This window comes from Micrasema longulum, unplaced genomic scaffold (genome assembly GCF_059751315.1).
Source record: "Micrasema longulum isolate JH-2025_06_02 unplaced genomic scaffold, ASM5975131v1 h1tg000575l, whole genome shotgun sequence".
NCBI classification, from domain to species: Eukaryota; Metazoa; Arthropoda; class Insecta; order Trichoptera; family Brachycentridae; genus Micrasema; species Micrasema longulum.
In genome coordinates this window covers 7357-23541 of record NW_028277771.1, presented here as the reverse complement: position 1 = coordinate 23541, position 16185 = coordinate 7357, and the positions used below count along the sequence as shown (strand labels likewise).

General features: G+C 32.5%; 1 protein-coding gene across 1 annotated transcript in view; it reads right to left on the bottom strand.

Annotated features, from left to right (window-relative positions):
- Positions 1 to 12523, bottom strand: part of LOC148280491 (uncharacterized) — a gene marked incomplete at its 5' end in the record, with an annotated part of 28764 nt that extends 16241 nt beyond the window's left edge. The window contains 4 exons of the mRNA XM_088228289.1: positions 1365 to 1480; positions 3159 to 3545; positions 9086 to 9260; positions 12388 to 12523. Of these exons, the coding sequence (XP_088084415.1) occupies positions 1365 to 1480; positions 3159 to 3545; positions 9086 to 9260; positions 12388 to 12523 (814 nt within the window). The remainder of the gene's footprint in view (positions 1 to 1364; positions 1481 to 3158; positions 3546 to 9085; positions 9261 to 12387) is intronic.
- Positions 12524 to 16185: the final 3662 nt, after the last annotated feature.

Genomic DNA, 16185 nt, shown 5'->3' with positions numbered 1-16185 from the left:
GTCTGAAACGATGAAGTTCTCCGACGAATGGAAAAAGATAAAGTGCTACTAAACACAATTAACACTTTAAGTCCGGGTGTTTATTCAAATATGCACGAAATTTAAGCGGCAACTTTATTTTTTAATTACTGGAAAGTACGTCTCTGTTTTTTTCTGTATACGTCGGTAACCAACATTACACAGAAATGTTTGTTTATATTTTCGACAGCTGGTTTCTGGCTAGTTTGTTAGTTTAGGAGCTAATAGGGAAATATCACGTTATTTTTGTTTTAAAATTTTTAATTAAAAAAGGTCTATGAAATACTGTAGAGTAAAAAAAAATATCTTAGTAGTGTAAAAAATGTTTTTAACATTATAATTTTTAATTTCCGCGAAAACGGACCATTGCATTGGCCACGCACCTAATAGGTCACGATTCGGGTAAATTTTGAACTTTGTTTGTGACTGTTTAAATTTAAATAGTGCATTGTCACGAATCTTGACGTCACAATTATCAAGGCCAAATATGTCGCTTTTTCACAGGGAGAATTTTTTTAATAATTTATTTTTTAAAAAAGATTTCTCCACAAAATACTTGTTGATTTTGAAAATACAGTAAATTTTTCTAAATCCATTTAATTATTCGTAATATGTGGTTTTTCCTATTCCTGTTTTCTTTAAAAATGATACCTAAGGCAAGTTTTAAACATATTTAAGTCAAATTAAATTAATTTGATTAAACAAACATATCGAGGCTTTACTAGCAAAATGCATCAAGTCATTAAAACAAGTTCCGAGATAATCGCAACTAAATCTTTTTTATTCTTTCAACGCATTGTTTCTTCCACAATTTTCCACAAGCTATGAAAGCGTAATCTTTATTCTAGGCATAGCATAAAATTTTAAATCAACATCTTGCACCTGTATTAGAAATATTTTAAATTTATAAAGACTGTTGACTTAATGCATTCTGTCAATATAGCCTCGATATATTGTAAGATAATAACACATTTTAAATTTATTTTATCAGTTGATTATTTGTTTCGACTCATTGTTGATAAAAATGAACGTTAAATAATTTCTAAAATACTTATGTCAATAAAGCTGCCCAAATTTGAATTCCACGTTCAAACTAAATCGAGAAAACCAGATTCAACCTAAACCTCTAAAGCGTTTCCTAGACAATAGCGCTATTGATGGTTGGAATATGCGCCTTATTCTCAATAGCTTTAAAAATAGGCTAGATTTGTTTTGGAAAAGTTAAAATATGGTAACAGCTAACTTTTGTTGAAAACAGATTTATTTTTAATTTTTTGGATGACAAGTAATTGAAAAAATCTGCAGAGGGATTGAAAACGCACAAAGGCAATTTAATGAGGGCTCACCTTGTGATGCTCTCCTGTCGACTGGAGATAGCGGCTTGGCCAACAGCCTCCTTCAGCTGCATCACCAGTCCAGCTCTGATTGCCTCCACGGTGTCACATTCCTCCAGAATGTCAATCTGGAAGGATAAGCGAAAAAATATCGCATAAATATATTTATTTTATTTATTTATTCCTATTTTACTCTTACAAACTATAATCAATAATAAAAATAATGTGACCTCACTGAGGTTACCCGTTTTTCACGTTGTCCTCTATCTTTATAACTGTTTCTATGTATTGATAACTGTTTTTTTGGTATTTTTTTACTGTCTTAGAACGAGGTAAATAACTCTAGTTAGGCAGTCAAAGCTACTTTGTAAAAATTATAATTTTGTGTATGTATGATTAAAAAAAAAAATAAGAAAAAATCTTTCTTGGATTTTTTTCTTGCAGCTGGCGGGAATCGAACCCGCGAAGCCAGTTTCACAGTTGGCCGTCTAACCGACTGCGCCACGGCGCCTGTTTTTTTCTGTAAAAATGTTGCAAAAATCGTTTCAGCGCTGAAATAAATAAATATAAGAGCTTAGGTTATGGCACCCTAAGAAAGCAGTGATGGTAGCTAGTGGCCGGGCTATACCGTTATGTGGTGGGCGTAACAAGACGGCCGTCTCAACGGCGACCAGGGGTGGTATTCTGAACGCAAAAGCGCGCGTAGGAAACACATTTTTAACGCGTATTTACGTACTAAATTCACGCTAACAGAGCAATCTATTCACGCACAATTTCGTTCAGAATACCAGCTCAGTATTCCAAACACTCTCGCGGCCGTGTTATCTCGTGTATTTACATACAAAATTGTTTTCTCGTGCCACGAGAGTGGTTCAGAATAGCACCCCAGATATGTTAACTTAAAGAGAGGGGGTCCGTTATAAAAATCAGTGAAAATTTCGTTTGTTTTGATAATCCAAATCACATTTCGACTCATTTTTAGACACAAAAATGTTCACCGCTGCAAGAGAAAATATGTTCAAAAACTGTTTTTTTTTTATTATTGAAATTTTTTTTACATTAGCATTCTTCTAAACAATTTTTTTAATTCCCGCAAAACGGAAAAATAAGTTTTTTTGCAGGGATTTCTCTCTTTAAACATTTTGGTAACACAATATAATAATGTTTACATAAAAATATAAAAAATCTTCAATATATCAATAAAGTAAAAGTTTAAAAAAATTAAATACAAGTAAATCAAGTCTTTTTTGATACCGAAATATATAAAAAAATAATAAACACTTTTTTGACACTGCTTTAAATTGTTTGGTTTCCCCCTTTTTTTACACACTAAACTTGGAATTAAAGAAAAGATTTTTAAAAACAATTTTACTTTATTTTATTTATATCACTATTCTTTATTTCGTCCGGGAGTCTATTTACTATGCGAGGGAGAATATACGCCCTGGTCCTCTCTTCATACGCATTTAGAGCTCTTTTTTCTATGAAATTTCCTTTCACTTTTTGGCGCGTTTCGTGCTTATGTGATATTGGCGTTTCGTAGAAATCCATGAAGTCTTCTGTTACCAGGCGATAGTATATCATATTCTGTACCGTCAAAACTTTACACATCGGGAAAAGATTTTCGAGAAAAGATTTGCAACGCTATGACGACCATCCTACAAATGACGACACCACTGTTTGACATTCTGCTCACAATCAACGCTCTGCTCATCTACTAGGGCACTGCTCCCTTAGGAAACCATAGCTTAAGAGCCTTTAAGGTTTGATCGGAAGTCCTACATTCCTAGAAATACAAAATATTACCTTTAATTCTTCTGAAACCGCCTCGTTCTCCAGAAGTGACTGCTTCACGATGAGAACATCGGGGGCCTGCATGCCTCCAGCCAAAACTCCGCAAGAAAACACAGCTGCGTCCTTCTGCACCATCCGGTTATCCTCCAGGCCTGGCAGCTCCGGGTTCATGTCCAAGGTCCAGCAGGCAGCAGCCAGGCTGTGGTCCCAGAGGGCGAGGGCTCCGTACTGGTGGAGGATGAGGGTGGCTGCCACAGTGTCCACGAGGACCCCTGTCTCCTTGGAGGCAGTCGGGAAGCAACCGATCAGCTTTTGTCCCGAGGAGGAATGGAAAGAAAGCTTTGTCTCCAGATCGTTCAGGTCTATGAAGCCCTCGCGAGTCTCGGACACGCGAATTATCTGAAAAGTTATTATTTTTTGGTTAGGTTTTTACACAATATTTATATACAACCGTCTGCGTAAAACAAAAGTTTGAAAACATTGGCTTTTACTACATATGTATATGAATCGTAATCCTATCATTAAATTTATAAACGCCCATGGGGCTTTTACATGGACATTAATATAGATAATTTGTGTACCGCCATTTTTTGGAAAATCACCTCAAGGGCGCACCTATATATTATAACTAGAGATGCCACAAATATTTGGCTAGTATTCGGTATTCAGTCGGCCTCGTAGTGTTATAGTCAGCGCGTTTTCCAACCAAGCTAGAGGCCTGGGTTCGATTTCTGACATGGTTGATATGAAATATTGTTTTTTTTTCTTACTATTATTTATGTATAATATATCTGTGTGGATTTAAACATGAATATGTAGTATTTTTAATATATTTTTTAGACACCATAAGTATTTATTAAATCGTGTAATGAATTCCTCGACACGGGTCATGCCCAGTGAGGTTTTATTTATTTATTTAACTTTTTGTACATAATGTTATGTGTACATTGGCGGGCTTATTGCCAAATGGCAATTTATTCCAACCAACCAATAAAATAAGAGTTTTATTTTTATAATTCAAGTTACAGAACATATTCAATAGAGAAAAAAAAACTAAAGATGTATAAAAATAGAAATAAACGTATTTGTTTATAAATTAACTTAAATCAAAACTATTAGTCAATGGGAAAAAGGAAAAAAGAGGAAAAAGGAAAGGAGGAGAGATTAAGGAAGAGAAAGGAGATGTTTCTTCAGACGTGATTTAAACAGAGATAATGTAGTAACATCTTTGATGGTTGATGGGAGATGATTCCACAGTTGAGCCGCATGGACACTATATGGGTAAGAGAAGAAAGAGGAATTGTGGATGATGTTTAAATATGATATTTAAAAACAAAAGGGTCATGTAAAACGTGAAATAAAAAATAAATAAATAAATTTAAAAGGGTGTTTTTACACCAGAATGTTTCATGGTCCCAGGACTGGTACCTGAAGCGTAAGACTGATCATCTTGCATTCATGTTACAGAAAAAATCAAGGTGTACCAATGCAGTGCCCTATCCACCATTAGGTGCGGTGAGGGAATGATGATGATGATTCGGTATTCAGCCTATAGGGCTACTTTTTAGTACGACATTATTAGTCACACATTAATTTATTAAATAAAAATACATATTTCTACATTACACCTCACAAATCTCATCACGATGACTAAAATATCCAAAAGGGTCAAACAGAAGAGGGGGCTCTAAGGTCGATGATCTAGCCTATTATTACCTGTTTTTTTTTTGGGGGTGAAAAATTAAATATAGATTGTGTTAGAAGACGGATTTTGTAATTAGAGCTATGGTGAATATACAATACAATGGCTTTGAAACGCCGACCGACCTTTGAAAAGGCTGAGGAATCTCCCAAATTCATTGTCAATGAAGGGCAGACCATTTTCCGTTATCCCAGGGTCCGTATTCTAATAGGAAGTTATAATAAATTTATCTATAATTTTATCTACAGAGTAAAATTAAGTTTTCCGTATGAATTTTTATTATTTATTTTATTTTATTTTAATAGGTAATTCAACAAAGATACATACTAGAAAACATACAATTTGAAAGCATTTGTCGATACAATTTTCCATGCATATATATCTTCAATTATAGAATTACACAAAATAGATATATATTTATTTATTTATTTATTCATATTTTTCACTTACAAACTATAATTAATAATAAAAAAAATGTGACCTCACTGGGGTTTCCCGTGCCGAGGACACTTAAAAATTTAGTTTTTTGAAATTACATTATTTTAAGTTGAAATACATATTTTTTTATACAGGATACAATGCAATAAAAAATTAGTTGTACGTGTGAACTTATTGAATAAGATTTATTCCTAAGAGATAATTCGCAAAAGCTGAGAGAGTATCATGAAAAATGTCAATTTTATTGTTTCGGCGGTATATATTATATTCCCGACACATGCGGGCCATAGGTGTATGGTATGTAGCATTATTTGAAAATTAGAATATGTTTACGATTTTTTCTAAACAATTCAGGTAACCGACGAAGATACTTTGAATTTTCATACAAATATGCACATTTTCGTACATAAATATCGATGTTGATGGTGAAGATAGCATTTGTAATCGCGGCCATTTGTATATGCTCATTTTAAACCCGAAAATTAAAAATGAGAACTTGTTTTGAATACATTAATAGTTATATCATTAGAATCGTAAAAATCCGCTCTTAATATAAACTATGCTTTTAAAGTTATTCCCAAATTGTGTGCATATCCTATTTTTAATACCGAAAATTTAATTTTACTTTATGGATAAATTTTAAAATAGCTGTTAATTTCCCATTGTGATACGGGCTTTGGGCACAACGGGTGCGGATAGAGATGATGATGATATGAATAGTAATTTTACTAAATAGCGATAGTCTTGAAAACCTCACAAAAGCAATGAAACCTGTCACTGGATATTCCAAATTTGTGGATTTAAGTTAAAATCTCTCGTCATTTATTTCTAAAATAAATCAAATTTCAATAATGATCTTGACTCTCTAAAATAACCTGGATATAGCAATAATATAGATGAATTGGAATCTGACCCCTAACTACTGCGAATACGGAACACCTCGTCTCCCTATAGGTACAAATTCTAGGTTGTTTGAGGTTATTGGGGGTCAATTCATAAAAGCGCCATTATATCAATAAGAAAAAAATGCCGGTTTGTTTATGTATGTATGAATGTATGGGTTTCTATATGATCTAGACCAGCAATTCCCAATGCTTAAGCTTTAATCGGGTTGTGGTCCTGTGGCTAGTGTCTCGGACTCACGGACCGAAGGTCCGTGGTTCGAATCCCACTCTACCCCAACTTGATTCCATTTTCTAATAGTGAGTTATTTACAACTCGTTGAAAATGGCCCTAAAAATGTAATATTTGGGTAAATCATAAGAACGCAAATATTTCTTTTTACTAAAAAAAAAAATTGTTCTGCAAAGTTTCTTTAAATGTTTGAAAAAATAAGATATAAATATTTTTAAGGTTTTTTAATGCAGAAAATTTACCGAATTTTATTTTAAGGTTGAGAGACATTTATTTGTCTAAGTTTTTTTTTTAAGTTATTAACATATTATTATAGCGAATATGTCTGACAAAAGCTCCGAATCTTCGATGGGCTCGAGCTCGAAAGGTTTTTAGTTAAAAAAACGTTATTAAAAAAAGCGAAAATGCCGTATTTAGTATTAAATGCTTTATTTACTTAGAAGCTCCAATCAAAGGTGAGGGCCCTGGCCAAAAAAAACCAAGGACGGGCCCCCGACTCCTAAGAGCCCTGGATCTTGTAATGGGGCCTGATCACCATAATTATCTCGAGTGTCAAAAATAAAGTGAATATAGCAATTGATGAATTGAAATTTGACCCCTAACTACTATGAATAACATGGTATGCCTTGTCTAGGTTTAAGTTCTAGGCTATGTGAGGTTACTAGGAGGTCAATTCACCTAAGTGCTATCGACCTGTGCCCCTCATGTAAAGGTTAATTGTTCTATTTGTACGGCTGTACTTAATTTAAGAACACAACACAGACAGACGGTGATACTATAAAGATTTTACTACCGGCCTTCGTAGTAGGACCCACGTAACCCTTGTATACTCTTGTGTATATATATATATATATATTAATATATATATATATATATATAAAAATACAAGAACTTTAAAATGGATTTAATCTTGCACCTACCGGGATAAAGAAGCAACTTGAGCGAGAAACTCCTTGATGGTTTTTCAAATATTTGAATTGGTTTTATTACAATTTTATTTTTTCGTATATTTTAAATGCTTTTGTATTTCATGTTTTTTATATGTTTGATATGCTGTGTATTTTTAATGATGTTTTTGTTATACATAGTAAATATGGTGATATTGACTTTCAAAGTTTTATACATATATTCGTCCAGGACTTTGGTTCCATGGAGTTGGGACTTGTGTCTCAATAAAAGTCAAATGAATACATTGTGAATAAATAAAACTAAAAATAAAAACACTGTGTAACATTCACCATTCTGCCCATGTTTGAACATCCTAATTTCCTCAACTCTTCCCCCCTGTTGATTTTTGTGAAGTAAAAGGGCCACTTAAAACAGCCAATGACAGGTCATAAGCCCTGTGAATGCCGAGACTTCCATATTCCGTTCTCAAAAATGTTTTCCCTCTGTTGCAACTGATTTAAAGGAAATATTTTTTGGGCGAAATAAGTTTGAGGTATTGAGACCTATGTTCTTAATGATATTTAATACATCTCACTATCATTCTCTTTCCGCACCTAATGGTGCATAGGGCACAGGATTGGTTCACCAATCAAAGCGTATCGTATCGTATTTCAATACCCTTTCATCGTTTTAATTTTCTTGTCTCCTCTTTCACAGTAGTAGCTGCTCGATTGTGGAATAATCTACCCACCAATGTTAGAGACGCCCCTTCTTTATTTACATTTGAGTCAAGATTGAAATTTCACTATCTAAATATTGAAGTTGTTCCTTTATCCTTCTTCTTTCCTTCCCATTCCCTCTCTTCTCTTCATAGTATAGTGTTAATATTTTTTTTAGTTAATCTTTGTTTTTAATTTTGTAATTTATAAGTTATAAGATTCAATACGTCCATGTTCCTCGTAATTTTTTCAAACTGAACGGTTTGGGTAGGTAGGAAGAAATTGCCTTATGGCAATATACCCGCCCTTATATTTATTAATATTGTATACGTATATAAAAAGTTGAAATAAATCAAAATAAATATCTTCTTCAATTTTGTTATATGAAGGTAAGGTGATCAGTTTTACGCTTCAGGTACCAGTCTAGAGACTATTTTTTATTTTATTTTATTCAGAAAACATACAGTCATACATAAAAAGTATTAAAAACAACAATTTTTTAACATAAAAAGACCAATTTAGTTTTCATAAATTATGCAAAAGATATAAACATTTAATGTGACAAAAAAATAAATAAATAGAATTTCAAGTGAGAAAAGAATAATTGTTAATATTTGCGTTTTCCATGGAGGTAATAAATTAAAATAAATAAAAATACCGAATGTACACTCCGAGCCATCCACGCACACACATGAACGCACATATAAAACATACACAAACATATACATTACACGCGGCACATATACATAGCATAAACCACTCAAGATGCACATTCAGCAACTATCCCAAATAATCGACCCATGAAAAAAAAATCTGTACAAATGCAACGTGCAGATAAAAATGTCTACATCAATACTAAGTCCATTATAAATGAAATATTTTAGTGTAAAAAAACCCTTTTTAAATAAATATTTCATGTCAACCATGCTGGGAATCGAACCCGAGGCCTCTTGCATGGTAGGCAAACGCGCTGATCATTACACTACGCGGCCGATAAAAAATACATCTCACTCGTATTAAACTAATTTGATGATTTGACGATCGAATTTGATCATTACCTCTGTTCCCGGCCGCCTCCAGGGGTCCACCGCCGCGCGCGCGTCGCTGGCGCCCACGAACACGACGCGCGCGCCCGCCAGCGCGCCCGCTATCAGGGCCAGCCCGGCGCCGAGCACGACGCGGTCGGTGCCCACGCACCGGCACGCCTCGTGCACGATCGAGCGCGCCTCCTCTCTGGAACGAAACAAAACAATAAATATTGGAAATAAGGAAAATCAGAGATACATTTTCATTTCTATACTAAAAATGGCATTTTTACTAGTTAATGAGAAAATCCACGTTTATTATTTAACATGAAAATATGCGTTATTATTTTTCATTAGACGATTCACAAGGAGCAATTTCGTTGTTTCGTCTTATTTAAAAATAACATTTTAATTTATTTTCATATTTGGAAAAAAATATTACATCGGCCTCGTGGGCACCGCGTTTGCCTACCACGCAAGAGGTCTCGAGTTCGATTCCCGACATAGTTGAAATAAAATATTTACTTAAAAATGTATGTTTACACTAGAATATTTCATAGTCAATATAATAACTAACTAAAATTGTTTATATTTAATTATTTTTAGTTTTCGTTTTTGATATTATGATTATTTTTTAATGTTTAATGAAAAAAAAACACATTTAAATAGAAGGTCCTGCCTAAACGCAGGAATTTCAGGACCTGAAACTAAGTACCTCTGTACAATTTAAAACTTTGAAATAAACAAATAGTCCCTGGACTGGTGCCTGAAGCGTAAGACTGACTCATTTTACCTTCATGTTACAAAAATTATCAAGATTTACTGAGATTGGTGTAACAATGCAGTACCCTATGCATATTAGGTGCAGAAAGGTAATTATGATGATGATGAATATATTACAACAGAATTAAAGAACATTTTATAGAAGAGGATATCAAAGTTCACCATTCATCATTTTGCCCATGTTTAAACATCTGTGTTCCTTCAATTATTCCATCTGTTAATCTTTGTGAAGTCAAAGAGCTGAAACTTTTATTGATGCGGATGACGTTCATCTAATTGAATTATTTCACCTACATACTAGGCAACGCCTGAAAATATTTTCAATTTTCATACTTCTTGGACCAGCCAAATTTTTCAGACAAGGACTGGATAAAACCCCCTTGGAAGTAATTCATATGATTATATTACGACAGAGATGAAGATCATTTTATATAAGGGAATATGGAAGTCTAGGCATTCAGATGGCTTAAATATATTATGTGCCCATAGAATTAAGAATAGTCCAGAAACCGCATACGCACATCAAACAGAAGGCGACTAAACTACTCATAAATGAGTAGGTTTACGTTTTGACCCATTAGTTTCTTTGTAGACGTCGCTCAGTACGCAACTCCTGATTTGAATTCAACTATGCCGTGTTGTGTCCTTTTAAAGTGTAAAAATACTGCTGGGATCTTAAAGAAACAGGATGGTATCACATTCCATGTGTAATTAGCAAACGAATGTTTAAGTAGCAAATGCATTACTTAAAAATGGAATTATTTTTCCATCTCTCAGATTGTCGAAGAAACAAAATGGAAATTTCATTAGTCGTCTACTTCGCTCATCTGATAAAAGAATTAATGAAAATTAGACCTCAGATGAAACAACGCCGTGGGGGACATTTGAACGACATTATCTTTAAAACATCAAATATTATTTAACATGATATAAAAATATCCGTTTTATGTAAAATAAAATTTGTTTTATATTTTAAGTTGAATCTTATTAAATGACCCTTTACTTATCTACTATGTTGTGTCAATCAATGTTTCCGCGTGCACAATAAAATTTTAGAGAAATGAACAGGTTGGTTTTTTTTACCTTACATTTGTGTTATGATTTTTTTTTTCCTATCAAGCAACATTTCGCGGCGACATCACGATTGCGCGCGGCGAAAGTAGGGCATAGTGGGGGAATTATTGGACACAGTCTGATGTATTCAAATATGATTCTACGCTCCTTCTGGACTATTTTTAATTCAATGGATGTGCCATTTCTATTTAGTCATGATCGTAGAACAACGACGCATGTGATTTTCTTCAACTTTTCATAAGAGCGGTTTAATTTTTAAACACTCAATGTCACAACTCGATAAGTTCAAAAGTATACTTAGCATAAGTCCTTTGACACTTGGGTTAGTTACATATATTTTTTTTTTCAAACCAGAAAAATAAAACTTTTATAAAACCTTTCCAAGATCAAATATAAAAGACAGTCAATGTCGCATTTTCCGCTCATCTCCCTATTGTGATATTTTCCCGCACGTCCCGTTCCTATATTTTAACCCTTCAATGCCCGATTTTCTAATTCTATCTAAAAATGTATTTTTATGTTTGTTTTTTGATACTGGGAAAAAAAATAGTTTCATTTTTTTAGTTTTAATTGCATTTTCTAGATATGTGGACAATGCTACATCGGGCATTAAAAGGTTATTTTATTTTATTTCATTGGAAAGCCAACAGACATTTAAAAATTTATAAGATACAACTATACAATAAATACATATCATAAAGTCCAATTAGAGGCTTCCACATAATATTGTTATTGTAAATGTTGTCACATAATAATTATACATAACATAAACTAACTAAGCATACAAAACTTATAATATTACTAGAAATGTAAATGTAAATGTAATACATATTATTCTAAATATATCTACTTTTGAATATTGGTCACACAGTTGCACAATATAATATATAATACAACTATAGTTGGCCATACAGTGTTCATTTATTATGTGCCTACAAACAGAACTGCACATAACCTGCATAATATAGGTTGCGGATTCAAGGCGCAACATCATAACTTGAATTTTTTTTGGAAATTTCACTTTTAAAGGAAGTTAAAGATATGTTATCAATATCAATACAATTTTATTTCTGATTACACATATTGCAGGTTCTATTTACAAATGATTTTTTTTTTTAATACAATATAATGAAATCTTTTAAAAAAAAACAAAGAAATCACCATTTGAACTTTATCTAAATTACGCTTTTTGCATAATACGTGTAACTGACTTTTTGTTTCAACTTTTACAGAAAAGTTTTTACCCTGGTGGCGATTTTTAAAATAAATTATAATGGCTAGTGTGCATACAATATAATAAATTAGTCACCGAGTGATAAACATGGTTGAAATCACTTTTATACACCGATTATCGGTATGTAAAAAATAAATACTTTTTTTAAAGATATAAACATTAAGATTAAAATAACAGTAGGATTTCAAATAGGCAAATAATGCCCGTTCTAGGGACATCAAAGTTATGCCTTTCGATTACTCACCTGTAAATATTAGACTGATGAGAAGTATGGGACACGGAGAGCTTTGCGGCTCCATAGTCATTTAGTATTTGGTTCTGCACAAAGTCTTCTATGAAGTGGAGGGATCTTCCCGACCGGAAATAGTCACAGTAGATTACTGAAAACAAAAACAAATACTAATTAAACCACAATAAAAAATAAATGTTTTTTTTAATAACTTAATTTGAGTATATCCAAATGTTTGTCGACATGCAGGATTTTCTCAGGTATTGCCTTTACGGAATTCATAAAGTAAACAATGACGTAAATGCACTTTATCGACCGACATTTTGAAAAAATACAAGGGCTCTTCACTGTACTCTGGCCAGGCCAAAACTGAATAGAAAGTAGAGGGAAAGCATCCTTAATACAATGGAATCATGTAAAAGAAGATACTATACATAATTTCTGAAGAAAATTTTTTTTTACCTAGGATCATAAAAAACGATCATAACTTTTGCATCAACCTAATTTACAAAAATGTCAGACCGCGTTTCTTCTCAATGAGCGACCTACAATAACAACTTCATTTGATAATATTATAATTATTGATGTATTATTAACTTATCATTCAATTTGCAACGTTATCAATTTAATGATTATGTGAACCGTAATTAAATTAAGAGATTGTAAATGACAATTATCATTTATATTTAACCAGAATGCACATGCAGAGGTGGCTTCGTAAAGGTCTTTGCTCGGAGTGAAATTACTCGTAAAAAACAAAAAAATAAATTACTCGGATAAATTTGCTGCCAAACAAACAAAGCGTAAATAAAAAAACAAGCAGTGGAAATTTTAAGTTACAATAGAGATGAAGAACATTTTAGAGACTAATATAATCGTCATTGCGCCTTGGAAACCGGCTGTGAGCATTCATTTTATAAAAGATGTTAAAAAAATATATCTTTAACTACATTTAAAAAAATTAAAAATATATGTGTGGATAAAAATTGTTTTCCAAAATAAGAAGAGAATTACGTACGGTGTGTAGATACATAATTAATAATAGTGTTTCTACCTCTCTAATAGAGTAAAACCTCATTTTTAAAGATAAAGTTTGTTTTACAATTATTTTTTAAACAAGCTCCTTAAAATTGCAAGATAAGTCACATTTTTTGCGAAATTTTGTTATGAATGTCATTTTGTTCATATATTTACGCGTAACCTAAGCTTCTTAATACTGAGAACGCGTACGATGTTTGCTCGGAGACACTTTTTATATATGGCTCTAAGAGTGTTCAACGTCTTGGATGAACATATTAAGTTCTCCAAAACAACGTCTTTATTTAAGAAGAAGATCCATAATTGGATCGTATCGAGGGGTAAAGACCACTGTATGAGATTGCTTCGGGAATAAATATATAACATCGCTGCTGTCTTCATTATTATCCATATACGTAGATGTGTATATCATCACTGTCATACGTATTATTATATTACTTTTCTATATTCCATGTTTCGACATGTATGAATTTTTATTATTTATATTTTTTTATAATTATTTTGTATACTGTTTTGATTATTTTGCATAATGTTTTGATTACTTGTGTATTGTTTTAATATGCAAATAAATATTTTTGATTTATATATCGAAGAGTCCCGACTTGACACGGAATTTTCTAACAAGTCGGGACATAACAAACATATAATAGTGTCTATGTAAAATTGTGTATTTTGTGCATTAAATAAATAAATTCAGATTCTATTAATGCTAAAAACATTGGAGTCCTCCGGTCTTGGAGATCTTGAGACCCTGAGTCCAATTCCTGGCAGGGCGGGCAAGAAATGTTGACTTTAAAGGTCGTTTTAGCTGCAATATTTCATCGTTCTTGGACTGGCACCTAACCTTTATTTAACACATGATCGAAATACGCTGCCTTTGGTTTACCAATGCAGTGGGTTATGCACTACTGGGCGCAGAAATAAAAATGCTGATCATTAACAATAGTAGCTAATATCTTCCTTCACTCATACACAAACCAATTATTTTATCGTGACACAAAACGACAAATATTGACTTCAAAATAATAATATTGACATTATACAATATTATTGGAAGTACATAATTGCGGTCAAGATGGGCGCCTGGAAATTAATTTTCCGTAATTGAATAATACGATCATAAATTCGAATGACATGTCATATCACGGGTAAATCACATGTGCCAAAGTTTCCTACTTCATAATTACTCGGAAAATATTAATACAACATGTCTGATTACGTAATAAAAAGTATGGAAAAGTTTATTGGAATTAAGAAATGGAGTTTTGAAGAATGCTGAATTTATTTATTAAAAAAAAAACAATATAAAACAAAAAAAATATACAGGGTGTTCTTTAAACCCTGTCACATCCGAAACCACGATGATCAGTATGGACAAGAAGACATATTAGCATATTTAAAAAAATATTTAGAACAAAGATTTTTTTTTAAATATAAAAAAACAAATGGTTGGTTACTTCTGCAGGGGAGAAGTGAGGGGAGCTCGGTTGTCGGTGTATCAGACTCCCCCCTCCCCCCTTGTTCCTCCCCTGCAGAAGTAAGCAACCATTTGCTTTTTTTGAAATTTTATTTTTTTAAATTTTATTCGTTCCAAAAAATTATTTTAATGTGCCAATACGTCTTCTTGCTCATACTGATCATCGTGGTTTTGGATGTGACAGGGTTTAATGAACACCCTGTATATTTTTTCATCTTATATTGAAGAATTGGTAGGGAATTGAGCGGGGGGAGGTAGAGGTGGGGTTACCCGATTGGCTAATTTTTAATACAAAAAGAGGGCTGTACTGAAAAGTTAAATGATTATTTACTAAGGGAATATAATTTTATAAAGCTTTTTTAATGTGAAAAATCTTCAAATTATTTCATTTAAGTCCTTCCTTACTTTTTAAATGTATTTTTTTTACTCCTTTATCCTTATCAAAATCGTGATTTGAAGTTATAAGATGATATATTATATTTCATTGATCCCAAACTTCAAAATTTTCCTTCTTTTAAAAAACACGCACAATCCTGGATTCAAACTAAAGATATTAACTATTTTTTTCTGTGATATTTTTTTAATAACATTTTTATGTTTTTTTTGTATTTTTTTATTTCCTTTTTAATTACTATAAAATATAAAAAAAAGTACCTTATAATCATTTACAGAATATTTTCTTTTCTTTTTCTTATATCCCACAAAAATAGTTTACCTATCTATTTATTGTGTTAATTTTCTCAAGCAGTTATGAGCGATCTAAGTTGTTATTGACTATTTTGTAAAGGAAGAAGGTATCACTGATGTTTCTTCTAGATTGCAAGGAATCGTTTTTGTGATGTACTGCAGCTTCTTCAAAGTTATTAAAATGACAATTTTTACGATAGTTTAGGTGCTTCAAAAATTAAAAGATACAGCGCACTAAACCAGATCCCGTAGAAGACAGCAGCGGTAGACTGGTGACAAACGCATTTCCGTATTTTCTCCCTGGATGCTTATGATTTTATAACAAGAACCATCCAAGAATCGAGTTGTGGTCCCGTGGCTAGTGCCTCAGACTCACGGCTCAAAGGTCCGTGGTTAGAATCCCACCCTACCCCAACTTTTTTCCTATTTTCTAATAGTGAGTTATTTACGACTCGTTGAAAATGGCCCTTTAAATTGAGTATTCGGTTTAATCATAAGAACGCCAATATTTCTTACTTTACCAAAAAAAAAGCATCCAGTTTTAGCTGCTGTCTTATTCATTAATTTATTTTACACTTTATATACGTATACAATAATTATACATATAAGGG